Raw genomic sequence first — 27625 nt, 5'->3', positions numbered from 1 at the left:
GTTATGTTTGTGAAAGGCAGATGGGACAGTAATATTCGGACAATAGTTGCATGTTTTATTTTTGTTACAACTTCATAAACAAAATAAAATAGGTAAAATTACAATGTACAAATATTTTCATAAAATAAATGGTTCAGGTGAGGTGAAAGCTCCTCCCAACAATGTCATTTATTGTCATTCATAATCTCCAGCAGGATTTCCTTTCTCCTGTGATCAAAAACATTCACTGCTCTTTTCACCATCCCCTCTACGTCCATGTCGTCCTCTTGAGGGACAGGGGCTTCCTGGAAAACCCTCCTCAAATCACGAAGAAATGTAGCTTTGGATTCACTCAGCTGAGCAGACAAAGTCCTCATCTGACCAGAAGACACTCCATTTTCTAAAAAGAAAGTTATCAAATTATTAACTGAGCTGCGAAAACTGGGCAAAATGTCACATTTGTGCGTTAATGTGGTTCAGCGCTGACCTCCAGCTGTCTTCATGGCTTCAGAGATGAGCCGGCGACAGGTTTGATCAGCCTGGTGCAGCATATTAGTGGCACATTTCAGACGGTCAGCTTCCTGTAACACAAATATGCTCTCGGCTTAAGAAGCTGCCTGGGATTTAATAGTTAACAGACTTAATGGAGCTAGAGCAACACACCGATTGTACAGTGTTGTCCTCAACTGGGCTCAGCGGGTTGCACAGTGCAGTGGAGATCAACTCCATCACCCTCTGGCTGAGGAGACAGACACATCTAACAATCTTACACACATTAGCTTCCATAAATCGTGTGATGGATATTCTACTCGGCAGGCTTACATATCACTTTTGGAAAAAACATCCATGGACGTGAGTGAGATACTGTTCTTTTCCCATACGTTTTTCTCAGGATTCGGGGGCTCCAGCCGCATCTCCATCTCCCGTATCACCTTGGCTTGAACAGGCTGAGACCTCTTCTCATTTCTGCTGATGCACAATTCCAAATCACAGTGCAGATACACCTGACAGAAGCCAAGTGAATCTGGAAAAAAACATTTAAGATTGATGGACTGTGAAATGAATGCTTGGGCAGAAACTATTGTACTTGGCTTACACTTTCTTGCAAGTTGGTGGACTTCATATCTCATGCTTGAATAGTAAAAATTGTCATCCATTAAGAAGATAAGTGGTTTATGGGAGGCGTCGGATACTCCACGCTGTGGCAGGGTTTGAATGCACTGTTCCCACGCAGCCCTGTTGATCTGGCAGCTGTTTGGCATCTGAACCAGCACAGTTTCGTCCAAAAAGTTCCCGATGCACTGCAACACCGCTTGCCTGTGTGACTTCCATTCGCTGTGCTAGAAAACAGAATGTAAGGTGACAAAACTGTAATTGCATTTTCCTAAACGGAGAAACTGCCATGAATGCAACTTAATGAGTCACAAGTGAAAACATTTGGACACAATAGTATTACCGATTCTTGCAGTTTAACAACACCATCCATTTCTTTAGCTTGAAACGCATGGTCAGGAATAAGGTCATCATATGGTATCACTGCGGATCTCCATCCGGCGAGCGCCGCGGTGCGTAGTACCTCTCCGGCGAGTGTAGATTTCCCCGCAGCTGGGAGCCCGCAGAGGACGCACAGACAGGCCGGAGCCCGGCATTGACCCCCGACCTCTCCCGATGCCATAAGACGCTTCAAACCTCTTTTTACATGGTGTACAATCAAGTACTGTAACCATTTACATATATTTGGAACACCTACAGGCAAACGCTAACTTCCGCATGTAATCATAATAAAAAAAATCACGTGACTTCCGCCTGTCTTCAAAATAAAAGCACGCAGCCAACTCAGTCGTTAAATGCAAAGCCTGAAATTGTGAAATACAGTGATCCCTCGTTTATCGCGGGAGTTGCGTTCCAAAAATAACACGCGACAAGTAAAATCCGTGAAGTAGTCAGCTTTATTTTTTTTTATTATTTTACAATGCAATACTGAACCATAGAATGAAACCAAAAATCAAAACCTGTTTTAAAGCCCAAAATTTGTTTAAAACAATAATTTTAATATAGTAATACAAGGTTGGAAACATTGTCACTCGCGTATTTCACAGTCCCAGCTGCGCCTCTTCGTCCTGACTCCGCTCCGCTGTAGCGTCTGTTTCTACTGAAGGTGCAGGACGTAAAGTTGCAAATGTAAAGTTGGCAGAATGTACAGAAACGAAAACTGTTGACAAGTGAAAAACCAATACAGTACAGCGTCAATATTTTATTTCTAGACAACAGTAAAGCCCCTGAGCCAATCAGGATTCAGAGCACAATGCACTGTAAAAATATCCGCACTGTAAAAAAAATCCGTGAAGCAGCGAAGCCGTGAAAGATGAAACGCGATATAGCGAGGGATCACTGTAGTTCACAAAAATATTTTCTGTGAACTATTTTTATTTATTTGGTGCTTCTCAAATATCATTATCAAAGGAAAACAGAAAACATTATGGTAAAAACTACTTTATATACAGTGCCTGATAAATGTTTTATTACAATACACCAATTCATATCCGGGAGAATGTTTTTCTTTCAAAACATATACATATATAAAATACAGTTTAGTGGATTTCATTTAAAAAAAAATATGTGCACAAAGTTTTTTCTGACAAAGAATTTTTGTAAGAAATCCATACAATATGCTTTTATGCAAATGTCTACCGGCCCATTTTAAAACATCTAATCTTCAATTAATATCTATATCACAGCGTTTTTAAGAAAATACCTGTTTCATATAAAATTTCAATACAATTAAATATTAGATTGGTACGCTCAATAACAAGATAAAAATCAGTTCTGTGGTGGCTTGGATGGGATTGCTCTGGGCACTCCAGGACCCTGTGCAGGAGGATTTTCAGGAACAGCACTATTATCTGCGTTCCAATAATCCAGCTCACCATACCTGAAACTGAGAAGTTGTGTGCGAGCTCAATTAAACCAATTAGGGAAATTCAATTAAACCTAAAATTGGGGAGGTAAGCAAGTGTGTGACGTAATCTTTGTTCTTACCCAGAAATAGGAAGTGTGGTGGCAGGGGGGGTTTCAGGCTTAAAAAAACAAAATTAAATAATTCAGTTTAATTATCAGACACAGAAAGAAAGAAAAAGAGAAAGAATATTTACCCTAGCAGGAGGAGTCTGCACTGTTGTATTCCAAGCATTGTAATTTGACTGTCCACTCGGATTAGCAGTTTGAGGATTGCGAGACCTTTGAGAAGGAAAAAAAACTTTCCAAATGTAGCAATAATTCACTGAAAACATAAAGATTCCCTTTAAAATATCCCTGACTATAATCAATATACTGATAGTTACTTGAGACGGTTGATGAGGCTTCCTTTTAGGCAGGGGTCCAGAGACTCTCTTCTGAAGATGTAGAGCAGCACCAGAACGAGAAGGACCACAAGAGGAACAACTAGCAGGAAGAAGATTAGCAGGCCATTCCTGAGGGAATAGTCTGTAGAAAGAGCCACATGTATTATGAACACGACAACCTGTTGGAAACGTGCCGTTTGTTGGAAATATAAATGTCAACATGTTTCCATTTACTTACTACAGCCAAAGAAGGAAATATAGCGATATAACAGGAGCAAAGCAGAATAAATAATAAATGAGTCATATAAAGCCAGACGTCTCCTATTAGGTTGCATTGCTGATTTCCATATGGCGCGATAAGAGAACACGATTGGCATCATGTGAACTTTATGAGGAATAAATGAGATTTAAACCCACCGATCTGAGCAGGGCCGCTGTCTATGCTGCCACCTCGTCCAGGCCGATTACAATTCGGAGGGCCCCACCCATTATCGCAGTGGCAGTGCCCGTTATTATTACACACCTAAATGAGTGTCATAATTTTGTTTAATCAATAAAAACAGTAGAAAGTAGAAAGTAGTATGCGTACCCCATTGCCATGACAAGTGGTCTGGGCATCACAGTCCAAATTGGGCAGAAGAGCAGAGGCGTTCACACACTGGAAGTCTATGCAGGTCTGAAACAGGTGAAGAGTTATTGACAGAGACTATGACTTGTAATTTCCTGGAACAATTAAGTAGTTTTATTTCCTGTTGAACTGCATTACTTCTCTTCATAGTTTTTTTCTGTTACCTTTCCTTTATCACAGGGGCTTCCAGGATTAACATAGGCCGGATCAAGCACGTCTGTACCAAGGTTGAAGTCCGCATTGACGCATGTAAATCCTTCAACTATTTGAATACTGACTTGAGCGCCAGGAGGGATAGTGCTGAGGTCCACATTAGTACACTGCACCTTCCCACACATGGCGTTCCTGGAGTGATTAAGGTCAGGAGCATGCAGTTAGGTCTTCATCATAGCTTTTCCCTGCAGCTTTTATGTTTTTTCCAATTTCCGTTATATTTGAGACATTAAAGTGCATTAAGTTGGCAAAATTAGTTTCATACTATGATGATCATGCCCTCCCGAAAAAACTTAGATCACAGATGTTTCACAGATGAGAAAAAAAAAAGCACTCACTCTACACTGCATTTAATAGGTTGTCCACCGCTGTTGATGCCGCAATTTCCGAATATGTTTCCTCTTGTATTTGCATGTCGGAAACAAACATCATCCGCCTTTGTGGCTGGATCTGTGTGAGAAATGAATATTGTAATGTTAACTGCTGTGGGCGTTAGGCGATGATGTTAGGATGTTTCTGAATGCCTATTGGCTCTGAACGTTTCAATAAAATGTACCTGGTGCAAATAAATGCTGACACTGGAAATCATATGTCTGGCATCGACCCTCATAGCAGTAAGCGTCACCACAGGGGAGGCCATCCAGAACATAGAAGTCATCTGGGCAGAGTTCGGTCACGCCATTACAGTATTCGGGAAGATCACAGGTGTTGACCGAACCTCGACATTGTGTTCCAGATACTTTGAGCTAAAAAAAGAAAAAGTAAAAACACACCCAGAAGACAAAAATAGTTTTGGATTCCCTAGATTCCTGTACCAACCTGACAGTTTTCGCAGCACGCTCCCTGGGAACAAGCTGACCCGCTTGTAAATTTACAAGTGGCGGCATCACAGCACTTACTATTGCATTCCTGTAAAGAAAGAAATGCTAACCAAGACGAACAAGGCAGAACAAAGAAAGAAAAGAACAGGAATCTACGACTAATCTAATAATTTAAGCCCTCATCACTTAGGACAAATCCTGACATGACTGCAGGCATGTCTTACTGCCATAAGGTCATCTTTATACTAATGAACACCGATTGGATATAATGTGAAAACTTTTTTAAATTATAAAGTCATTCTACCCATTTTTGCCAATAAGTCCTTGAAACTAACACTGTATGTACAAATGTACCTCTGGTTTGCCACAGTCACACTCCTCTCCTTCTTCCCGCCGGTTATTGCCACATTCAGCAACACCAATCACATCAGATGCAGAGGGCTGGTTTTTCAGACACACACCTCCCCCGCGTATGACCAGTGCCTCAAAATCATCTGCACTGCAGCGACTAAAGGTGGTGGAACCACTAGCGAGGAACAAGATGAATCATTACTAGTTCAAAAAGAGCATAAATTGGCAATTAACTGATTTACTTATCAAGAGCTTTGAGGATCAATTGCTTTGACAAACCAACAATATCACAAAGTGGACAAACAGTTTTGATGGTTACCCAGCACCGCTGTTCATGATGAAGCTTCCCTCCTCAGATTTGCAACGGCTATCATCATGATTCATCCCCAGGTTATGGCCCATCTCATGAGCCAACACAGAGGAGAAACTGGGAAGGTTTTCATCGCTAAACTGTGAAAACACTCGTATAATTAGAGATAATATACTCCACAACATCATATAAGTGAGATTCAGCAGACTTAATTGCGAATTAAGTTAGTCCTTTTACATTTTATAATGCATCCGTGCGAAATATATCACAAAAGGATTTGGTTTTCTTTCGTTTTCATGTTGGAATGTTGTACAAACAATGGAAGAGTTCCCGACACCTAATGAGGATGTGATCGAGTCCAACCAGTTGGACAGCTGTGTTATTCAGAGCCTGAAGCAAAGAGCTGGACGTCCTTGAATAATGCAAACAGTATCAGGTTTTAAATAATAGCCTTTATGGCCAAAGCCACAGTGTACTGGCTAAAGGCAAAAGTTAAAAGGCTAACTAACCACGTTGATTCCGCCAGAGGTGGACGCAGAGCAGACCGTGCCCACGAAGGCCATGCCTAATACACCCCCATATGACTCAGGCTTGCCTCTGAGGGAGCAGAGAAATGCAGAACAAAAATACATTGGTCATCAATTTGCCTCTGACGTGTCAAACGTCTCACTTAACACGCACGGCTTACACAATGAATTGGCCTATGTCGTGCCTCATCGTAGGCAACAGGGACGTCTGCCTCCACTTCACAAACCTCCCCAACACGTCGCCTGCACGTCCATCGATGCTGAACGGGTTACCATCTTTGAAAATCACCAGGCCCACCAGCATCACGCGTATATTCAGCATCTTGTAATACTGGTTAAAAACAAAAACAAAAAAATAGAAAGCACATCGCTCAGAATGCAACATGAGTGAGACTTCTCTTCACAAACCGATCAACCGATTCTCACCCCATCCACAAGATTTCCCAATTCCACAACTTCCTCTCGTACAGCAGTCTCATTTTGCTTCTTAAAATTGTACTGTAAATTCAAAAGTATGTAGTAAGTATAAGTATGGTGCAGGTTAGAGTGCTAATATTAAGACACATCCTTGGGTCAAGTGAGCTCCTTTACATACAAGTGAGCCCAACAGATGTTGACACCCACCCTCAGATTGTCAACAACCAGGACCAACTCCACATAACTGGTTTGGGGCAAGTTGCGCTTTCTCTGTTGAAACAGCAAACAAAAAATATATTTATTTAGAAGCACTTTAGAAGCACCTGGTTGCTCCACAAATATGAGCGCAAGTAGCCATTCTCCTGACCCGCAGCAGGGAAGTCATTGTTTGGCCTGGGTTAAAGTGCTTGTGGCTGTGTGAACCAGCCTCATTGACGACGCCGCAAGCAAAAGGCTCCGACTGAACATCCTTTAGTAGGTAGAGAAGGTGGTCGTTGGTGGCAGACTGGGGCACAGGCTCAAGAGCATAGGTCTCATTTTCCAGAAGGATCACACCCCTGTGGTGATACAGTGCAGAGCAGTTTCAGCATCTAAAAATGCTACCACTTCCATTTCAAACGCCATAAAAAACAATCCCCACGTATATATTTAATATAGTTAACTGCATTAACACAAAGTTAGATTGACAGTAATGTCCCTGTCATCCTCGATAAGTCATTTGTAGAACAAAACAACTGGAGAGTCAATCTGGATCTACTGGAAAATACAAAATGTATATCCTAGACCAGAACAATTAATCAAAATAAAACAAAATAAGAATTAATTGTCTTCTTCTGAGGATTACAAATAAAAAATATCCTTTTATTTTAACCATAATAATTTGCAAGTGTGGTCTGATTATTTTTTGTATTTGTCGAGTTTTAAATCAAAATTCAAATTCAGCAGATTTTTTTTTCTTTTACAAAGAAATTACAAGTGATTTATTAAAATGAGTTCAATGAATGAGAAAAGGGAGATTATATTATTAACAGAATAATAATTTTCACAAACCTAAAGCCGGCACATGTGCTGAGCGCAACCATTGAATTCTCATATCCCTCGACCTCTCCATGATAATAACAGTGCCTCTAAAAATGAAAGTCATTTCAATGTGTGGTCAAACAACACAAACCAACCAAAATCAGCAAATATCTCCTTACATGGGATTTCTGATGAGAGGACTTGTGATTTCCAGTGCTATTATGAGAATATTGAGCGAAGTTTTGATGTAAAAAATCTCTGTGAAGAAAAAAATGTATGTACATGTGAGAGTGAACATTTTGAACAAATTAAAAACCCTAATAATAATGTACATACCTGTTCTTTTGTAAGTGTATGAGGTGTTTTCTGTTGTTTATATTGAGTGCAAATGATATCGTCTCCTCTCCATCTTTCTGATTTGGTTATATACAAGAATGATGTCATATTAACATATATGTGACAAAATAGCTAAATTGGATTCGATACTGACCTCTGAGTTCGTGTTGAGGTTTCTCTTCCATCTATGAGTCAGCTGAGGATTTACAACCGAGTACTTGGAGAGTTTCGATGTAAATTTACTTAAAACATCTGAAAGAAAAAGTAATGAGAGAGGATTTACAGGACAGGAAACATCATTCACCTGTACTCTTAAAATCACTGAAAAATGAATACAAACTAGAGTAGAATAATAAATAATAAATAAATGGCACTTGCAATCCCCCTGCGCATCAGGGTTGCGACCAAAAGCACTTAGTCTTTGATCTTTGGAAGCCCAGGGTAAAATCTACAAGTTACATGACATAGTCAGATGCTTTACAATCAGCGTCCCTCAATTTACGTGAAACAAGCGTCTTGGGTGTGACATTTTGATTTACAGACAGCCACATCCTGTTTTCTCATGAGACAACAAAATTTCCCCCACCGCAGCTTTGACATTCTCTGATGACTAGGTATAATTCTACCAATAAAGGTTGACCATGTTTCTAGATTGGAGGGTTCAAATATGAAGACAATCTCATCAAAGCGCTAGGAGGAATTTGATAGAACGAGGCCTGACAATGAGAAAGTATGTGGAAGTGGGACTTTCAGTTCCAAATTGTGGGCTTCCCGTCTGACCTAGATCATGAAACCAGCAGATTTTTTTTCTATACATTTTCATGGATGTTACATGACCCCCCTCCCTCCCAAAATTCATGCGTGTAGTTAAAACTATATATGGGGCTTCTTCCAGAACCTGTGGTGGTAGAGACATTTCTGCATACCTAATTCTGGAACCTTTACCAAAAGTCAAATCTGACCTGACGTGCGCGCAAAATTTCAGTTTGTGACCACAGTAAGACAATTAAAAAAAAAAAAAAAAAGAAGAAAAAGAAATGAACATTTGAAACAAAAAATTAGGGGTCCTCGCACCTGACCTTGTCGGTGCTCTGGCACTGATTAAAATGTTAGATTAGTATCATCGCTCAAACGATCGCAATGGCACTGACAAACGACAATGGTATGCTTTATACTCACAAAACTCAACACAAAAAACAGTATTGTGCCTCACCTTCATTGTGAGTCCCGGAAACGTAACTCAACCAAAAAAGAGCGACTAGCATATGTTTTAAGCACATAATCTTGGTCAGTTTTGCCCTGTACACCACAGACAGTTCCTTGTAGACGGAATCGAATCTTCAACGCTGAAGACTGCGTTCAAAGGTAATTTCCTTTCCTTCTTGTGGTCAGGTGCGTCACGATGGGAGTGGCCAGGTATAGGTGAACAACAACGCTTTAAAAGGTGACAAATGACACATTGTTTTCTGTCATTCTTTTATTTTTCATGGATGTATGTTATGTAAATGGTATTGTCATTAATTTCGGTTAAATTTACTATTTAATCTATAGTGACTGCCGTTAGTATGCTTGCTTTAATTGCTTCTGTTAATTACTTTGATCGCGAATATTTTATATTTTATAAATGTTTTAAAAAGTTGGAGAAAAGTCTAAAATACACGCAAAAGAAAAAGCTTTCATAATCTCGCGGTATTTTGCAGCTGTTACGTCACAATTATGCGGAAGCGATGTGGTATTATGTGTATGTGTGGTTTCAATAACGATAAATAAAACGCTAAAGCAGTTATTGCGACAAATGTTCCCTCAGATAGAGTTCTCTCAGTTCGGTGGATAGTTGGCACGACTTCATCATGCACATAGTGGTACTCTAAACCGGGTTATCGATAGCCCGGTGGAACGTCAGTATTAGCATGCTAAAAGGCTACAGTTGCTCATTTCTAGACGCACTTTCTGCAGTCCTTTAGTTTAGATCTGTGAACATTTTCTGACGTGCATGGCTGGATACTGTATGTTAAGATTGGGTCCACTTTTGAAGGAAATACTGCCTCGAAAACAGGTCTGGACAAAAGCTACTGCCTCATACGTGTTGTCGGCACAAGTTTTATTGTAAGTATAATATAGTTGCATTTCATAATCGCTTTCGCCATAGTTTATGTGGAACCCAGTGTCTGTAACAAAACAAAACAAAAAAAGCCTCAAAAAATGATGAACGGATTTTAATAAAATATCCAGAAAGTGATCGTGGCCATGGAAGATTTTGGTGATGCGCCGGGTTCCGGGGGGACTTTGGCTATTGATCTTTTAAAGATCAAGGCCCCGTTTTGACCCTAAAGCAACCTACTATGTTATGTACTAACATAATAGTATACTGTATGTTAAATACTATGCTACTGAGTGTGCTAGGTTCCCTCGTTGTCATTGTTAGTAGTAGCAGTGATTGTAGTATTTTACCCACAAGTTTATTAAGAAAAATTAAATGGACTAACATGTTTACATTGTTTTTTTTCCCAGAATGACTGCTCTGACAGAACCATCAGCAAAGGAAAGAGTGAAAACCAGTGTTAGAACCTCTTCAGCTTCTGCAAAAGGTAACATCTCTGAGAAATGAAACGTGAAATGATTTATGATTTTTTTGAGTTGTATTTTTCCCCTTGGTAAAACCTTTTTACCCTCATTTCAGTGTCTTCGTGGTTCCAGCGCAAAGGAAATGACACAATAGATCAAGACAGGCGGCAAAACACAGAGACCGAGATGGACATGCAGCCAAAGACTGAGGCAAAAGGTTTGCGAGGTGTGAAGACAAAAACGCATCAAAGAACTGACTGCACACAGAAGCAAAAGTTTAGAAATCCTCTCCAACCGTGGCTGGTTAAGCCTTCAAGGAAAACAAACGGGGGTGAAATGCGCGACACCCAAGAGGATCCAGACATGCCAGATGCCTGTGATCTTCAAAGCACCTCAGATCAATTCATGGATTACCAAAAATCTGCTCTGTCTGACTCTGATGAAGAGACCCAACCCTTGACCCCACAAGACCTGGATGAATGCAGTCCTGTGGCAAAATGTTCCAAGGAACAAGACAGAGAAGCAAACCCGATAAGCTCTGGGGCATCTGCCAAGAAAACTACCAAAATAACTGACTTCTTTCCTGGAAGCACCTCCAGAAGTTTACCTGTGAAACGACGCAGAGCAGAGAAAGAAAATACAGACATGGAAACCAACCAAGATGGCCAAGCTAATGTCAAATGGATGGGGACACCAATCAATGAGCTAAAGAGACTGCCTGAGTGTGGTGGACCACTTCCTCCTCTGAAGGACATCCCCGGCATGCACACTGTGATGATAAGGGTTTGAGTTGTTTATTTACTATTTAAATGCTTGAGGCAGTTTCCAAATGTTTGATAGTTAAATGGTTTATTGTTGGGAGGACTGATAGCGTGGTGATAGCGTGGTAATAGCGTTCATTTTCATTCTCTCCTTTAACAGACAGACCTTCTTCGGAAAGGTAAGGTTCCTGTTCCATATCCAGCTGTCTTTGAGGATACTTGGGATGACGTCCATGTCAAAATGCCTTGTTCAAGTAGTAACCTGTTTCCTGTGGAAGATGAGGTATATATTTCCAGTCATTAACTTGCTAAACAGAACTGTAGAGATAGATATTTATTTATAAGTAACAATAAATGACACATTAACCTATGATGGCTTTTTCTTAAAAGGGTTTATGCAATTTTGCTCTCATAAATCCTAAGAGCAATCACAGCTGATCTACCACTCTGTCCATTAGTACGTTACATTCAATCGAATAAATAGTGGGGTTTTTATACATGTAGGTGTGGGAATTACAAAACTTAATAAGTCTGTCAAGAAATAAAAAAATGAAGATTTTTGCATTCATTCTTCAAATATTGTTTCTACACAGGAGACACATCAGCGGCAGAATATGAGTCGGTGGGAATTGGTCAACGACGCTTTAAACGAGGATTTTACAAGTCTTTCTGATTTACAGGCACGTTTGTGTGTAGATGTTGTTACGGGACAAAACCACGTGGTGGCAGCATTGGCCCAAAATTCAAAATCCTGAGATATTGGAATATTGAATAAGCCGTCACGGTTTCTCACTTTCAGATTCCTTTTGGGTCACTATTTTTTCTTTTTATTTTGTTTGTGACAGAATGCCATATTGAAATACAATGCCTCAAACGCCAAGAAATGGGACTTCTCTGCATTACGTGTGTACTGCACTCAGGTAACTAATAATAATTACTTGCTGGATTGTGTGGCTCAAATTGTATTTGTTTTAAGAAGTCACTGAAGTGTTTGCAGGAGGGTAATAAAATACAAATCAACATAAAGAACTTAACCTATATAAAAAAAAGCTTTTGAAGTGTCTTTAGCTTCACAGGTGATTATCACAGGTGATATAGCAGACTTCCTAGTATTGGTATCTAAAGTTCTCCAAAGTTCAGCTTTTATTTAATTCTTTGGTGAGGAGCCTGTCAAATTTATCCAAGAGCAACTACGAAAGGTTGGGGGAAAATATTGCTTTAATGATTTGTCCCCTGCGTTTACCTTGTAAAGTACTTTTTATGGTTGTTCTTTATGCAGTGTTGCACTGTTATTTATTTTTAGGCCAAGTGTAAATCAGGTCTGTGTTGTGTCATGATAGCCAGAGCATTGCTGGTTCATTGGTTCTCTTCTCCAGACTCAGAAAGGCTGTTCATCATCTTTTGTCATGATCGCCTCTGTGTAGAGAAACAGAGAGGACTGTTGGACTGTCTGGTCCATGAAGCAGAATAAGACTGCTCCATTTGGAGTGATGAGGTGTGTTTTTACAGTATTTAATATATGAAGCACCAAACTCTGAGTAGACAGGTAATAGAATTTGCCTTTTTTACATGAACATGTCCTCTGTGCTGTGACATAATGTAAAAAAAAAAAGGCTCAGGGGCGTGTTGTAGTGATTTTCCCATCTCTGGGGGGGAAAAAACCATGCAGCTCTTTTTAACCTGCTGTTTCAAAGGTGTTCTTGTCAGTTTTGCTCAGGAACAATAATAGATATCGCAAGGAAAATGTTGCAGATTTGAAGCGAGAATGCAGAGAAACAATTTCATGTTTTGCCAAAAGGTCACTTTTAGTAACTTGTCAGAAATGGCTGACAGGACATCCTGGAGAATGCTTTATTTCAGTAGGGTGGGGCTGAAGCAATTGTGTCCCCTATGTATGCCATAAATCATGCTACACTTTGAATTTTATTAGTATAAATCCAAGTATGCTGGAGGTCAGACATATAGATGTTGCCACTGAATTTGAATTGCATCTCCTAGGATGACAAACTAAAACGAAAGTAAAAGTAAATTACATCTAATTTAAACTTGCGGTTGAAGATGGATACAACACAAATTCCCACTTGTGAATTTCAGCCTGTGTTGAGGTAACAAAGCCACGTCCGCCCCGGTTAATGCATCATGGCAAATTTGATAGTTTGTCCTGCCAAAGTTTTCCTATTGCTTCTATCTTTTACAGAATGTGTTTACAGTCTTTTTAAAACAGTTCCGTCTAATATTCCAGGAGGGCAGCTCAACCTATGCTAGTAGGAACAGTAGAATGTCTGAGAGAAAATAACACCTCACCTCCACAGAAAAAGTGCAGTGCTGTTAATAATCCCCATACAATTATACAGCAGGCCAGAAAACACCATCCTAACTGCTCCGTAAAATAAGGAATGACATATGGTGTAATGGAGATGCCGGGCTGGGCAGCAAGATGATTTTGAGTATTGGAGAACCGTAGGCTTGAATGACATAGAGTGACGGGGCAGACGCCTCCATTGAATATTCATTCCAACATGCACAAGTTATGAATAACTGAGAAGCTGTTGATGGACAGCACTGGTTTTGCTGATTCCTCTTTAAGGCCAGACGCTGTTGTATCCGCAGTGCCGAGCTTTATCTTACCACGGCTGTACTTGCAGAGGCAGCGGAGTGGCTGGTTTGTTGTGTGGAACTGGAGGGAATCGGAGCAGAAAGCGGCGTATTAAAGCCTGCAGGAAGCTCTCTTTTTCTCTGTTTACACTCCTGATTGGTTACTTTGTCAGTACGTTGTGATGTACAAGCCTGTGTCCGTTCATTCATTTAGTTTAGTTCATTTGATGCGCAGTCTCCTGATTTAAAGAGCACGGCTTATACTGTCTCGGCTATATCCGTCGCCTCACCCCGTCTACTGCCTGCATTTATTACACCCATAGGAGCAGTTTATGATGTCACCCAGGTCATTACTTATGACAGTGTTTAGTCAGGCTTCCTTTGGGGTAATATAAATATTCCAGGCTAAACCACCAGTCAAGGCCCCTTGAATACGCCGTCCTTTCTTTTTCCACAGCTTAGTCATTTGCATCTCTTCCAGGATGACTGTTTAATCAGCTGGCATGGCTGCACAGCCTTGATGAAACTGCTCTGTGATTGATCATTCTGACATTTTGCAGGCAATATGGGCGTTAATATAGGTTGCGTATGTTGTTTGAGATGTGTTCGGGGGCAACAGTGCCGTGAAGTCGGGAGAGGTTGTCACTTTACAGATATATGTGGCATTTCTGAGTTTGTAAACCTAAAAATGTATTCATTATAATGATATATTGGGTTACTTGTCACTAAAGCTGTTATCGGTCATGTAAGGTTTTCTTCGGCAGGATTGATAACTGTGTCTCCCAATATGTGTTATAGCAGGATAAGTATTGCAATTTATTCCATGTGTAAGCATTTAGCTCTTTGTGGTTTCATACTTGATTAATTATTTCTTTATTTTAAAACTGCATGGATTTATTCGTGTAGCTCAGTGCGATCACAAACGACTCGTTCCAGAATGCCACAGCCTGTGTTTGGTTTGAGGCAAGTTAAGGTGAACGGATCTCTTGCTCTCTCCAAGGTCCTGGAACCGGACGCGGCTGAATCTCTGTTTGACTCCCTGCTGCCAGACATGGTGCAATTAGCACTGCGAGCATCTGAGCTCTGCACCAAGGTAACGGTGAACACCATACGGCTGACAGTGACTGACCGGGCACATGTTAATCCCTGAGGTCATGACAGTTAATCCAAAAATAGTTAAATGGCTAGTTTCTCTGTCATTGGCCTTTTTTAGCCTGATTTTTCCAGTGGTTTATTGTCTTTTTATAATTTTAAAACTCAGTTTTAAATAATCTTATGCTATCTTTTTTTCTATTTAGCTCTACACAGCGCTTTGGCCAAGTCCTGATTTTAAATGTGCTTTATGAATAAACTTGGCCAGGATTGGTTGGTTGGTTGTGGATGCTAAAGATTTTATTCCCCCTGCATCCATTTGGTTAAACCTCCATATTTCTAATCCTAGTCCAAATTATGTAAATCAGATGCTTGTGCGTTGTGTGCATTGGTGTATTAGTCATTCCAGTCCCACGATTGGTGCTACACACACACATTTATCCAGAGTGTGTCACTTGTGATGAAGGACGAAAATTGTTTGTAATTATGACTGATTCAAGAAGCGCTGAGCGGTAACAAGGTAGCGAAATTAAGCGACGCACTTCAACGTCTCGTCTGATCAATTGACAAAGCAAATGACTTTGACCTTGCTTCGCTGTATGTCTGTTCCACCTCTAGGCGATGCCGCTCCTCAAGGCAGGCATGACGCACTCCATCACCATGTCTCAGGAGCAGGTGGCATGTCTGCTCGCCAACGCCTTCTTCTGCACCTTCCCCCGACGCAACTCCAGAAGTAAGGAGTACTGGAATTACCCCGATATCAACTTTGTCAGGTGAGGCTGGAGGTTCGGTCCCTGCAGATCAGGACTACACGAGCAAGCTTTCGAGGCAAAGATTGTCCGGGTTGCGTAATATGAAATGCGCCACATCGCCGTTCAGTCATGCGCTCCATCTCTGTTGGCATCACAATGTAATTACTGAAATGGACCAGAGAATTTCATTAACATTGACTTGTGGCTGCTTTTGCCAGTGAACAAGGCCTTTGGCTGGCATTGCAGAAGGCAGGAACAGAACCCAGTGGCGTCAGCATTTCATTCAGATAAAGGTTTCTTTAGCTAAAATGATAAATGGAGCCCAGTTTAGAGGCTGCTGGTAAAAAGCCAACTCAATCTCAACGAGCAATTGGAGGGAACAACGTTAGAAGAAAGATTATAGATTTGCCTGATGATAAATCTTTACATTCCTCACTTGATGGATGGGGGAAAAAAAATTTGTCTTTTTTTTCTGCATTTCATTTGCAGGAATAAATTTCATTTCCTCGGTCTCTTCTTGAGAGACAAATCAATCCGGAGGGTACTGAAGGATTGAACAAATATTTGTCGTCTCACCTCTCTTTAGTACATATTTGCCATTTAAATCATTTTAAATATACTGTAGCAAACATTTACCTATTTACATCCTATCTTTTTGCAGATCCATAGTGGGATGTATTGATGTTATATAATGTATAAGTTCTCTGCTCCTTGAAGGCCATATTACATTTTCTTACTAAAAGCCTGCTCTCATGAGTAGCCAGCTTGTGTCAAAAGATTTTTTGGCCCCGGGACAACGTGGCATACGATTGTTCCTAGAGGCCACGGTGACAAAGTAATAAATGCAGGAGTTGACTTCAATGAAAGGGTTTCCTCGACCCTGAAGGGCTCTAAGTGCATCCAGCTTTTCTCATTATTTCATTTCCCTCGCATGTTTTTTTTTATTTTTTCCACAGAGGTTTTGCTGCTGAAGGCACATTTAAACCTGCAGCTCACAACCAGCAGCTTTGTGTGTTTTGTTTTGTCCCCATGTTAGTTTTAGGGGCTGGGAGACCCATTTTGCCACCTGAGGACAGTGTTGCTTTAAAAGGACACAGGGATTCTTAATGTATCCTCGAGGAAGGAGCCCTGCTTCCCCGTGTTCTCCTTTTTTTGTGTGAGTGCGCTGAAGTACCATGAGTGTGACTGAGATGGAGAGCCTGAGGCAACTCCATTGTCCTAACAGTGAAGGAACTCCTACATAATCGGCCCGTAACTGAAAGGGAAACTGAGTGAGAGATGAACTAATTTACATCAAATATTAAAGCATGACTGAATTCACGTGGCCAACCTGGAAGCCTTGATTTTCTGTGGCAGCGTCTTTGATTTTCTTTTTTTTGGGGGGGGGGGCTGTATCAATGGTGCAGCATAAAGCGATGAGTTCACATTTTTCTCACTGTACCCTCATAGAAAATGTATTTTAATTTGTAATTGCTTCCCATTAGGCTGTTTGAGAGCTCTTCCTCAAGAAAGATCGAGAAGCTGAAAACCATCATGTGCTATTTCGAGAGTATAACAGAGCGAAGTAGGTGTTCGGATTTATAATTTGCTATATCATTTGTGAGACCCTGCTAATATTTATCATCTATGTTTGGCTTCTTAGTGCCAACTGGACTCGTTACATTCACAAGAAAAAGGCTGGGCAAGCCTCCCGACTGGAAAAGGTCTGTTCCCATTATAACCAAAGGGAGAGATTGCATAAAAGAAAGTGTTATAATGTAACATGAATTATTTAGTCTGCTTAGAGCTTAAATCAGGTGTTTTGTAAGTTATTCATTTTATGTTTTCAGCTCCCAGATAAGGCTCACAAAGCTCCACATTACATGTGAAGGTACCATTGAGGATGACGGTTACGGAATGCTTCAGGTAAGAAGCTGACAAGTCAATCTGAGCAACTAGGACAGAATGCTGTCATTTGGACTCTTTTTTTTTGAGACTTCAGTACTTTTCAGTGGAGGAGCTCTTGCTTTTCATTCTGCCAGTCAATCGCTGAGTCCAAACATTGCGGAGATTTTCATCCAGAATGCTTACTGCTGCTGAAAAGGCCTTTGAGGGAGCCTTTGACGCGTTGCTGGGGCCGGGGGTCGAGGCCTCTGAGCCTCTTCTGCTCTCTGTGTCGGCTGTGCTCCCTTTACGCTGACAGGCTCGCCCGCAGTGCATTTCACCTTTTGTTCGCCTCTAGTTGCCACAAACTGACAGTTGACGTGCACACATGACCAGCTTCGGGGCGCTCCATGGCCCGGATTGATGGACGATCTACTGGGAAGGGGATGGTGCTGACAGCCTGTCAAAGCACACTTTAGTGGCTGGCTTGCTGTCCCAGAGTTGAGCGACTACTTTAGGGAGCACTGCTCTCAGACTTCAGCTTGCCTCTTTGCAGCTCCTTCCTTTGGGTCATGATGGCTTCGTCTGGGTTCTCTACAGGCCAGTGAGCAACAACCGTCCGTCCTGAAATTTGATTACACTCTTATGTTCCACGTGATTGCTTCCTGACAAGCAATGACTTTGTCAGGCCTCTGTCTGAGCTGGAATGATGAAATGTGCGCTTTCTTTGTAATCCATGATCGAGTCGAAACATAAAAAAGATGAATTGAATTTACCCAGCGATCAGCCCGCAGATCAGAAGAGACACAAGCAGCAAAAGACATCGCAGGCATCAGTCAATCAGTTTGCTAGCTGCTGCGCGACTCAGTAGCTCACTTTGGCACAAGGGGCAGCCTTAGTCTAAGGTTTCCAAAACACGTCATTTATCAGTGTTCAATAGGCTTTTCTTTGTCATCACTCCCTTGATTCCTAGGTGGATTTTGCAAACCAGTTTGTCGGGGGAGGAGTCACCAGTTCCGGTCTTGTTCAAGAGGAAATCCGATTTCTGATCAACCCTGAACTAATCGCTTCCCGCCTCTTCACTGAAGCGTTGGAGGATAATGACTGTCTGATCATCACAGGTCAGTGGAGTAAACATCCTTACTTTGACTGACATTTAACTGAAATGATTGTACAACTAAAGAAGTGGGTTATACAGATTTGATTGATGAATCTCGCTCTTGACATTCTTGACCTTTAATTTTTAAAGAAAACCATTTTTTACGAAACACACGGCATGGGATGCACCTCACCTGCCTTCAATTTACCCCATCTGGGCTCAGCATGGGGGAAAAGTGTGTGGCAATTGTGCTGTTTTTTTGTGCCTGCTTGTCACATGTTTCTTTTTTGATTGGCTGCAATTGGAGGTGGCACATCAGTTGAGACGGCACTCCTGATTGTTCTCTTGGGTCTTTTTATTTTTTTAAACAATTTCCACTGACTGCAGTATTGAGCGGTTACAATGACAAACAAGGTTGACCTCAGACTGACTCGTGGGGGGTAAAAGCACACACTTCAGGAGTCCCACCAGGAGGCTGATTCCTCCTGTCTTTATTTCCTTTTTTAAACCTGTCTCTCATTTTGTCTAGGCTGTGTTTACCTGATTGTGTTTAGTGGCACAAAATCAATGTTTGCTAACAGAATATTCAGTCAAAACTGAAAATGGGGTAGAAGTTTATTTTCCTTTTCTAACAACACAGTTTAAATCAATGATGTGGAGATTTTACAGCTGGGTTGCTGAAAATAATGGGTAACAGTATTTGTATCATTCATGCATTTAGAACATTGCTCGTCTCGTCTTCTAAACTGCTTTATCCCTTTCGGGGTCACGGGGAGGGTGCGCAATTGGCGAAGGCGGGGTCCACCCCTGGATGAGTTGCCTGTTCTTCCCAGGGCCCTATATGGGCATTTGTGGGTTTGGTGCCTTGCTCAAGGGTACCTTGGCAGTGCTCTGAGGGGGTTCTGGCACCTTCCCTACTACCAGAACGCCTTCCAGGTTTTGCCTGGACTGGAGCTCGAGCCGAGAACCCTCTGCTTCGCAGCACAGTTGCCATCAGACTGAGCTACATGCTGACATGTGTTAAATAGATATTTCCAGACAGCTCCATGAAAACACATATTAAACCTTTGACATAGTGGGATAAAAGATGTCAAACTGCTCAGTGAGACAAAATAAGAAGCCTCACTTTTCTTCTCTTTCATTTATATTTATTTCAAATTCCTTAACATTACGTAACCTGTAGCATGGTTTTGATTAACATGAGTGGTTTGGTGGTTCTAACCCTTTCTGAGTGCAGGCTGTAGAGACGCCACCTTCCTGATCAGCAGTCCAACCACAACGTCAGGTCTTCCTTCAGCAGAGTCACCTTCAGGCTCCTTCTTCCTGGCCGTCATCCCCTCACTTCCACTACTTAACTTTATTACGGTGGCCGAGAATTCATTACAGTTGGAAGACCTACCCAAGACCTGCTCTGCTAATGCACTCTTCTATTCCATCATCTTTATTAAACCCAGCCCATATCCCCCCCCCACTGTAAAGGTCCAAGCTGCTGCATTGTGGCTGTGGGGTAAATCACATTTCTCACTGACATGTTTGTCTTACAGTAGGGACACTAATGGATTGTTTCCCTGCACTGAATTTGCAACCTAATTGAATTTTCCTTGATTGCTTGATATGTACCGTAGCTGCCTTCAGGATGGTCAAAACTATAAATAGCATTGCTGAGAAGAAAAGATCCGCTCAGTTCTTCAGACTAGACCGGATGTTAACAGAAATTGCACCTTTTTTAAAACAACAGTCTTGCTCGGTCTCATTTTATGGTGGTTTACTGTTGGACTGGACAGCGTTTCAGAAATGTATTGCCATTAGATGAATAACTCGGTTAAATTAAACAAGAAGCTGCTGACAGATGAGGGCTTTTTGTTGTAGTTTTCAAAGAAACTGGTGGTGGCTGAATATATGTGTATGTATTTTCTATTCCTTGTTTTCCACCTTTGTCTTTTCACTCACAATGAGCTGCATCTCTGGCATTTGACAGCGTCTGATTTTGTCTGTCCCAAATATGAGATGTGCTGACACATTTACACATGAATGGAACAACCTTCAGGATTATTGTTATTGTACCTGGTGGTTTTTATGTCGTTTTCTTCCAGTTTGGACCAATTTAACCAGCATATCATCTGTCTTTCACTGCAATTCAGTTCTGAATCACAAATAGGTTCCATGAAATATCTGTCTCTTATTGTTCGTGAAGGTTGCTCCTTTGATACGCAAATGGTTGATGGCAGAGTTTGATAATGTTGTATAAGCAAGTGCTGGCAGTTTTTAAAACTTTCTTTTTGGAAAATCCTTCCACAATCAATCATTGGGCTTTCTAGGTAGGTTTTTTAGACTAAAAAAGTCACTCTGAAACTCTAATGTAAGCACTTTTTTAGCGAGGCGGAGAGTCTGACTGAATTATCGGTAAGTTAAGGTGCAGGTTAATGAAGAGAAACATTTCAGTGCATCTGTCAATTTATTACGCGACAGTAATAACGTGACTACACATGGATGGCAGTTAATTAGTGTTTAAATAAATCACTGCGTTCCGGTTGTTGCACATCAGTTTTATTTTAATGGCTATGGTGTGAGCTAAATATGTCATTTCAGCTATTTTATATTAATACAGGGTGAAATTCAGGTTGATTATCAGTGATTGCGTAATAGTCTGGCAGGGAAATTATGCTCTAGGCATTCCCTTTTTCCATGCGCTCCACCTAATACCTGCTCATTGAGGCCCCACTACTAATCATTTGGCTTATTCAGTGAGTGCTCTTAACCCGTGCTTCTAATGAGTGCTAATCAATGGGTTCCACTGATTTGTGGCTGTTTGTTTAGCTGCACTTTTGCCTCGCCCCCCTCTGTTTCCTTGTTATGGTGACAAGTGTGCTCCTGTGATCCGGCTCTCGGTCCCCGAGTCCTTTTTTCTTTCAGGATTCTACTGTCTGGGTGGGTGGAGGGGTGTCTCCTGATGCTCAAGACCTTTGCTGATTAGATTGAATTGTTACTGCATGTACATGCATGTATGTTCATTTGCACACCCCAATTCTAATAATATTGGGATGTTGTGTAAAAGGTAAATAATAAGAATTTGGCCTGGCATTGTCTTGCTGAAATAGGCAGGGATGTCTCTGAAAGACGTTTGGATGGCATGGCTTTATTTAGGACTGTAGGTGATAAAATCCCTAATTACTTTGCAATTTAGGGACGCTGTTTTTATACCCAATCATGACATTCACTCATTTACCTCATTAACCTGCAGGCCAACGTTAAGGCCATGTTTGGGTTCCTTTGCCATAATAAGGCTTCATTCACACTCTCTTCCAGACATGACTGCACTCCCAATGTTTGATTATGGTGATGTCATTTAGAAAATGTCCTCCAAGCATGCCCTTTAGGAACTGGATGCCCTCCAACATTCAACCATCCGTTATGCCTCTGGTGCACTTTTTTCGAACCAACATAGTGATCACTAAGAGCTGCAAGCTGCAACGGTCCCTAGTTGACTGTTGTACGGTGCCTGTTGATTCCCCTCTACTCTATATATACTAGTTGTTTATGTTGTATGTGACTTCATTGTCATCTCTTCGTTGGTTGTATGGCTGTCTTGGGTTCAAGTGTGCTGCTTTGTTTTTCCTTATGCTGGGTCATCATTGGAAATGATGAGAAGCTGTTTCTAATTGGTCTTCCTGGAAAAATAAAGGTGAGATACAGAAATGGAGGGGTGAATAACCGGTGTCACTCTTATCCCAGGTACAGAGCAGTACAGTAAATACACCGGCTATGCTCAGACCTACCAGTGGAGCGGAAGACACCACGATGCAACCCCAAGGTACCAGTACATCATTTTTCATGATCGTTTTTGTCTTAATCCTTGAAAGGACCCTTGGGTTCGTAAACCAATGCACCTCGTTCGTCCAAACAGCTGCTGAGCTAATCTGGGTTAGAATCAGCTAATGTTCTTGTTTGAACCACAAGGTTAACTAAACATTAAATCCACGTTGTTTTACCTTCTGAACAACTTTGTATAAATCCAATTATTGGCTGACCTTTCATTTAATACCATTGTGATGGAAAAATCAGTTTAAATCATTGTAAAACCCATTCCTGGAGGTTTCACAGAACTATTGCCCATGCTGCGTAATCACCTTTAACTGTTTGAATTGTTTCAGAGATGCATGGCAGAGGAGATGCACAGAGATTGTTGCCATTGATGCTCTGCAGTTCAGGAACTTTCTTGAACAGTTTCATCCTTGTAAAATCAACCGAGAACTCAACAAGGTTTTTATTTTCCTCTTTTATTCTGTCTCGCACATTTATTCTTCTTTTTGCGATTTTATTGCTGTTTTGTTTTACGTAAATCCATATATTATTTAAAACTGGTTTCCCTTATCCCCTTTTAATTTATGACTACAACATAGTTGGGTGTATTTTATATGTTCCAAACTGATGGACCATTATATTTTTAGAGCATTGACTACCTTTGATTTATTACTCTCCCCATTAAAGCTAGAATGAATTTTATTAAATGAGTTTAAAATGACCCGAGAGCTATTCATCATCACAATTATTAAATCTTCGTGGCAGTTTTTTTTTAAATGGAAAATCTCAGATGGGTGCTTCCAGAAAGCGATGTTGAAGAAGATGTCCCTCAGTAATAGAAATCAAGACACTGACGTTGTCAAACCTGTTGTCAGAACGCACAGGGTAGCTTGACAGATTTGACAAGGGGCTTGCGGAGCATTCGCCAACGTGAAGATCAATCCTGTTTGGATATTGTCATATCTGCCCTTTCAGAGATAGAATTTATGAATTGTTCGTGCCATTCCTCACGCTGACCAGTCATTGTCAACATTCAGCTCTTTCCCGGTGGGAGAATAAATTCCAAGAGCTGCTACACATCATTCGTTAAACATCTCCTTCTGGAATTGATTTGTCTTGTGACAGACGACCCACCCTGACATGTCGTGCTCATTGCTCCAGGTTTTAGGCCACCATAGGTGGAATTTATACGTATATTTCCACAGAAGGACTCAGGAGCTGAGGGAAATGGTGCGAGTAGATATAATAATAATGTCTGCCAATTCAGACCAACCAACATTTTCATGGGTTGAAAGGTGTGTCGAGCACAGGCCGGCAGGCAAATGAATTACCCGCCTCCTATATTGCCTTTGTGTTTGATAGTATGGAGATGTTCTGTCGCCCTTGTTCTCCTTAAACGTACCAGTGATCCGGAACAATAAGGTGATCCCAGGACCCGGGGCTCACTAGAGCTTATTCTGGCATCATGTACTAAATGACACATAATTCCTTTCTTACAGCCTTACAGGGCTGGGGACTTTATTCAATGTCAGCTTCTGCTGGCGACCTACTGCATCACGATTGGTTCACGCGCAATCGGATAAATAAAGTCATTAACAGCAGAATGTCATCATATTTCGACGTATAGAATCGCAACATCCTGCTCATTGCAGACCTCTGTGATTAAAGTTGGATCTTCTGTTTCATCCTCACTCAGGCCTATTGTGGTTTTGCTCGCCCGGAGGTTCAAAAGGAAGAGCTGGCGGCGGTGGCTACAGGAAACTGGGGGTGTGGTGTCTTTGGAGGCGACACACGCCTGAAAGGTAAGCTCTGACGCGGCGCGTCAATCCGTCAGGCTGCACCGGACTTTCATTCCTGCGTTTAATGAATAGATCTCAGGCTGGAAGGTTCCAGCGGAGCAGCCTGGGCATCCATTTATCTCGCAGGAACACGTTCATTTACCTAAGGCTCGTTTGTCGCCTTCCTTTTATTGATCGAATGACAAAGTTAATGTTTCATAAATAGTGAAATTGATGCTCCTGTTGGAGTCCATCAATCTAGTACAGCTTTTTGGATTTTTGTCTGAAGCCAGCATCCCTGTCTCCGAGCAGACAGTTTTACCAGTAGATCTGTTTCCCACTTTGCACCTGATATCCACAGTATACCATCATGCATCTTGTTAATTAGCAATGACAAGGTACAGCTCTCTATAGGCATCTACTGTCTGCTTAATGGCACGCCTCACGGGAAGAATTCAGTTATTCAGACGCTCTTCTCCAGCTGGGTCTGACTGAAGCAGAGAGTCACTTTTAATTGTCTAGAATAGAGAAGGAAAACTGCTGAAAAGCTCATGTTTTCAGTGAAAAAGTTGGCTGGCGTTGCCCATTAACGCACCAGCTCCCCCAGTTTCTCCTGGGTCAGATGTGGCCAGAGCTGTCGGCAGGATGGTGTCAGTAATGATCCTAGTGATAATAAAGAGGATGCGGTTTTTGGTGACACGCTGACTCCCGAGACCTGTTCCACTCCAGCTCTGCTCCAGATGCTGGCAGCTGCCGAGGCGGGCCGAGACGTGGCTTATTTCACATTTGGTGACAGCCAGCTCATGACAGATGTCCACAACATCCACTCTTTCCTCACTCTGAACAACATCACTGTCGGTAAGTGTTGTTTTTCCGACGCTCTGTTATTCTTCGGACATTTACGTCAATTAAACATTATGTAGCGACAATAGAACGGAGGATAACAACACCTGAGAGTCTTCTTGTCTCCATCCCAGGTGAGGTGTATGGTCTGCTTCAGCAGTACTACAGCTCCGTGTGCAAGAGCTGCCACAGTCGGCGGCCCGATGTCAGCCTCTACTCCTTCATCTACCGGCAGGTCAGGTCCCTCCCAGGCGCCAGATGACTGCAATGGGGGCTCGGCCAGACGGTACCTCCCTGCGGACAGCTGCTAAGGTCATGTGGCCCATGAGTCACCGTGGCTTAGTGGTGAAAAAGGAAGCAGCCTGCGTTTTTCTTTGCCGTTTCTCCACACTGCTTCGTTAGACAGGCCGCTAATGAGCACTTGTTTTTATTAAAAGCAGTCATTTCAAACAGCCATAAATCTCCACCAGAAATCAAACGACAACAGAAAAAAGTGATTAGTCGCGATGGCGTCTGGCATCGCAGTCCGAGCTGTGTTCATTTTCCAGCTGCGAGTAACGCGCCGATGTATTGAGCTTCAATATTGCACAATCCCAATTTTAATAGTGCAGCAAAAGGTTGCCATCCATCTTCTGACTATGTCATGTTGCCTTTTTTACACCCACACATATCCAGCCTAATTGTATTGGCTGTCAGAAATGGAACTAAAGGAAAATAATAGCAACAGTGGTGTCTGGAAGGCTCAGAACAGCCTCGAGGAAGGAGGTTGATGTGAGGAATAGCCTTCCTGTTTGGGAAATAGTCTCCATTTCAGTGTTCATAGAAAGACAATTAGTGGCCATTATGGGTCAAACTGCATTTTTGACATTTCTTTGATCAATAAAATCAGTTTTGAATAAATGTGAGGATTTCTTGTTTTACCCCAGCCTTGTTTCTTTGGGACGAAACCACCAATGTCAGTTTTATGCCTTTGTCTTTAGAGCAAAATGAGCCTTGTCATGTAGCTTCAACTGGGGCTTCAGCCGTTCACTTGCGGATTAATAAGGTCGCACCTTTTATAAAAACTGTACATGACACTTCATTATATGAAGACTGGATGTTAGAAGATGGAGCGGCCCAGTTTCTGGATGAGCTCTCTTGTCAAAAAGGAGAGTAGGTGACCAAATGTGATGATGGGGGATTTGATTTAAGAAATCTGACGTCTTTTTTTTTTGACGCGCCGCGCGAAAATAATGATTTATCTTCAGTCTTAGGCGCTGCAGTGGTAGCATAAGGTTTTTGTACTCATGCCTTTCTACTGTAATTGTCTAATGAGCTGTTATTTATCACCTAAAATACTGCAGGAGTTTATTCAGTGTATATTTTTATGCTAACAAAGAAGGGCTGAGTGGACCTGGGCGTACGCCAGTGAGCGATGTGCTGTCTGCCTCAGTCTTTGTGGCTTGCTGGGCTTAAAAAAAGTCCTTTGGTGGCATCTCCCCTAAGGGGCTCCACCACAGTCACGCGGGGGTGTCCTATTGAACTGATCCCTCTGCACTGAGCCCCATGTGTGTCTTTGACCTTTTGGCTGCCATCTGTCATAAAGTCAAGAACGGTGTTGGTTCTATTTCCACACTTTGACATGGCTTGACTGCAGTTTGGGACAGAGAAGAGGCAAAAAAAATCACAATGAGAGATGCTCTTTTTTAATTGTGGTTAAAAACCCAACTTTAGGGTTACTGGTGCTACTTGAATGTCAGTCTTCACTAACAGTGAAAGAAATATGAACTCGGCTGTATGAATATATGTATGTTCCATCAACCCAAATAGAAGAGATCAAGCGCGTAATTACGCGCGTAATTTTTTTTCTGAAGCTGATTTTGCGGTGTGTTGGGCCAAGAAGTTCTGGTAATGTCTCCATTATAAATGGGTCGGCCCTTTTACGTGACAATCCATTTACAATTCCTTGTCATTTTTTGTGTATAAGTGGAACATCCCAGCATGCTTTGCTGGAGTTGTTTGAGGTTCTCTTGGCCGCAGATTAGAGGCGTTATCATTGAATATTGATCGGTTGATGAAAACCCTGGGAGGAAAAGGGAGGACTTGTTGTCCTGCGCTCACATTTGCTGATTATTCCTACTTTCTCAAGACCTCCATAAGTTTAAAGAAAACCTGAGGCATTTTGGCGCCGATAGCATCCTAAATTATTAACATTTAACACTTTCTTGGCGTGAGCACAATATAGACTTAAGATGTACAGTTGTTTGCACCTGCTTTGACTTTGTTCAGATCTGAATTAAAGGAATAATTCCAGCTTCACGATCATCATCACTGCATTGAATCAGAGCAATTGAACCCCCGTTTGGGTGTTTGCCGCGTCCTGCTCGCGCTCTGTAAAGACAACTCATCTTTTAGATCAGTTTGACACTGTCGAGTCTCCCTGAACGCGCTGGTGCATGTAAACGTCCTCGTCTCTCACTTCCGTAGCCGTCAGCCTGTATGAACTCGGCTTGATCTAAATGTCCTCCCTGTCCTGCACAGCGCCACGAATGCA

General features: G+C 41.7%; 3 protein-coding genes across 5 annotated transcripts; 1 reads left to right on the top strand and 2 right to left on the bottom strand.

Annotated features, from left to right (window-relative positions):
• Positions 1-34: 34 nt before the first annotated feature.
• Positions 35-1768, bottom strand: LOC130528145 (L-seryl-tRNA(Sec) kinase). Its single transcript, XM_057037164.1, has 6 exons — positions 1436-1768; positions 1076-1319; positions 802-1003; positions 643-718; positions 467-560; positions 35-379 (listed from the first exon to the last, which is right to left on the bottom strand). Exons 1-6 carry the CDS (start codon positions 1652-1654, stop codon positions 165-167), a joined length of 1050 nt encoding a protein of 349 aa, XP_056893144.1. The 5' UTR covers positions 1655-1768; the 3' UTR covers positions 35-164.
• A 452-nt stretch (positions 1769-2220) lies between these two features.
• On the bottom strand, positions 2221-9356 carry zgc:174164 (uncharacterized protein LOC570656 homolog). Of its 3 annotated transcripts, XM_057037011.1 has the most exons (22): positions 9157-9356; positions 8098-8195; positions 7944-8020; positions 7787-7865; positions 7638-7714; positions 6955-7144; positions 6795-6857; positions 6597-6668; positions 6332-6501; positions 6153-6240; positions 5653-5783; positions 5337-5508; positions 4981-5070; positions 4718-4907; positions 4500-4611; positions 4113-4293; positions 3910-3996; positions 3738-3843; positions 3321-3462; positions 3132-3216; positions 3019-3056; positions 2221-2917 (listed from the first exon to the last, which is right to left on the bottom strand). In XM_057037011.1, exons 1-22 carry the CDS (start codon positions 9221-9223, stop codon positions 2800-2802), a joined length of 2433 nt encoding a protein of 810 aa, XP_056892991.1. In that variant the 5' UTR covers positions 9224-9356; the 3' UTR covers positions 2221-2799. The 3 variants fall into 3 exon arrangements, 2 of the variants coding, with proteins under 2 accessions (XP_056892991.1, XP_056892999.1); XM_057037019.1 differs by lacking the exon at positions 6597-6668; XR_008951196.1 differs by lacking the exon at positions 3738-3843 and having other exon boundaries at positions 2706-2917.
• Positions 9357-9646: 290 nt separating this feature from the next.
• LOC130529228 (poly(ADP-ribose) glycohydrolase) lies at positions 9647-25992 on the top strand. Its single transcript, XM_057039235.1, has 17 exons — positions 9647-10049; positions 10455-10531; positions 10624-11291; positions 11430-11552; positions 11863-11949; positions 12115-12189; positions 14865-14957; positions 15575-15729; positions 17193-17272; positions 17351-17411; positions 17538-17613; positions 18545-18692; positions 22403-22481; positions 22822-22930; positions 24168-24273; positions 24979-25107; positions 25227-25992. The coding sequence occupies exons 1-17, from the start codon at positions 9937-9939 to the stop codon at positions 25352-25354; spliced, it is 2307 nt and encodes a 768-aa protein (XP_056895215.1). The 5' UTR covers positions 9647-9936; the 3' UTR covers positions 25355-25992.
• Positions 25993-27625: the final 1633 nt, after the last annotated feature.

This window comes from Takifugu flavidus, chromosome 1 (assembly GCF_003711565.1).
Source record: "Takifugu flavidus isolate HTHZ2018 chromosome 1, ASM371156v2, whole genome shotgun sequence".
Lineage (NCBI taxonomy): Eukaryota > Metazoa > Chordata > Actinopteri > Tetraodontiformes > Tetraodontidae > Takifugu > Takifugu flavidus.
This window is presented reverse-complemented; position numbering and strand designations above follow the sequence as displayed.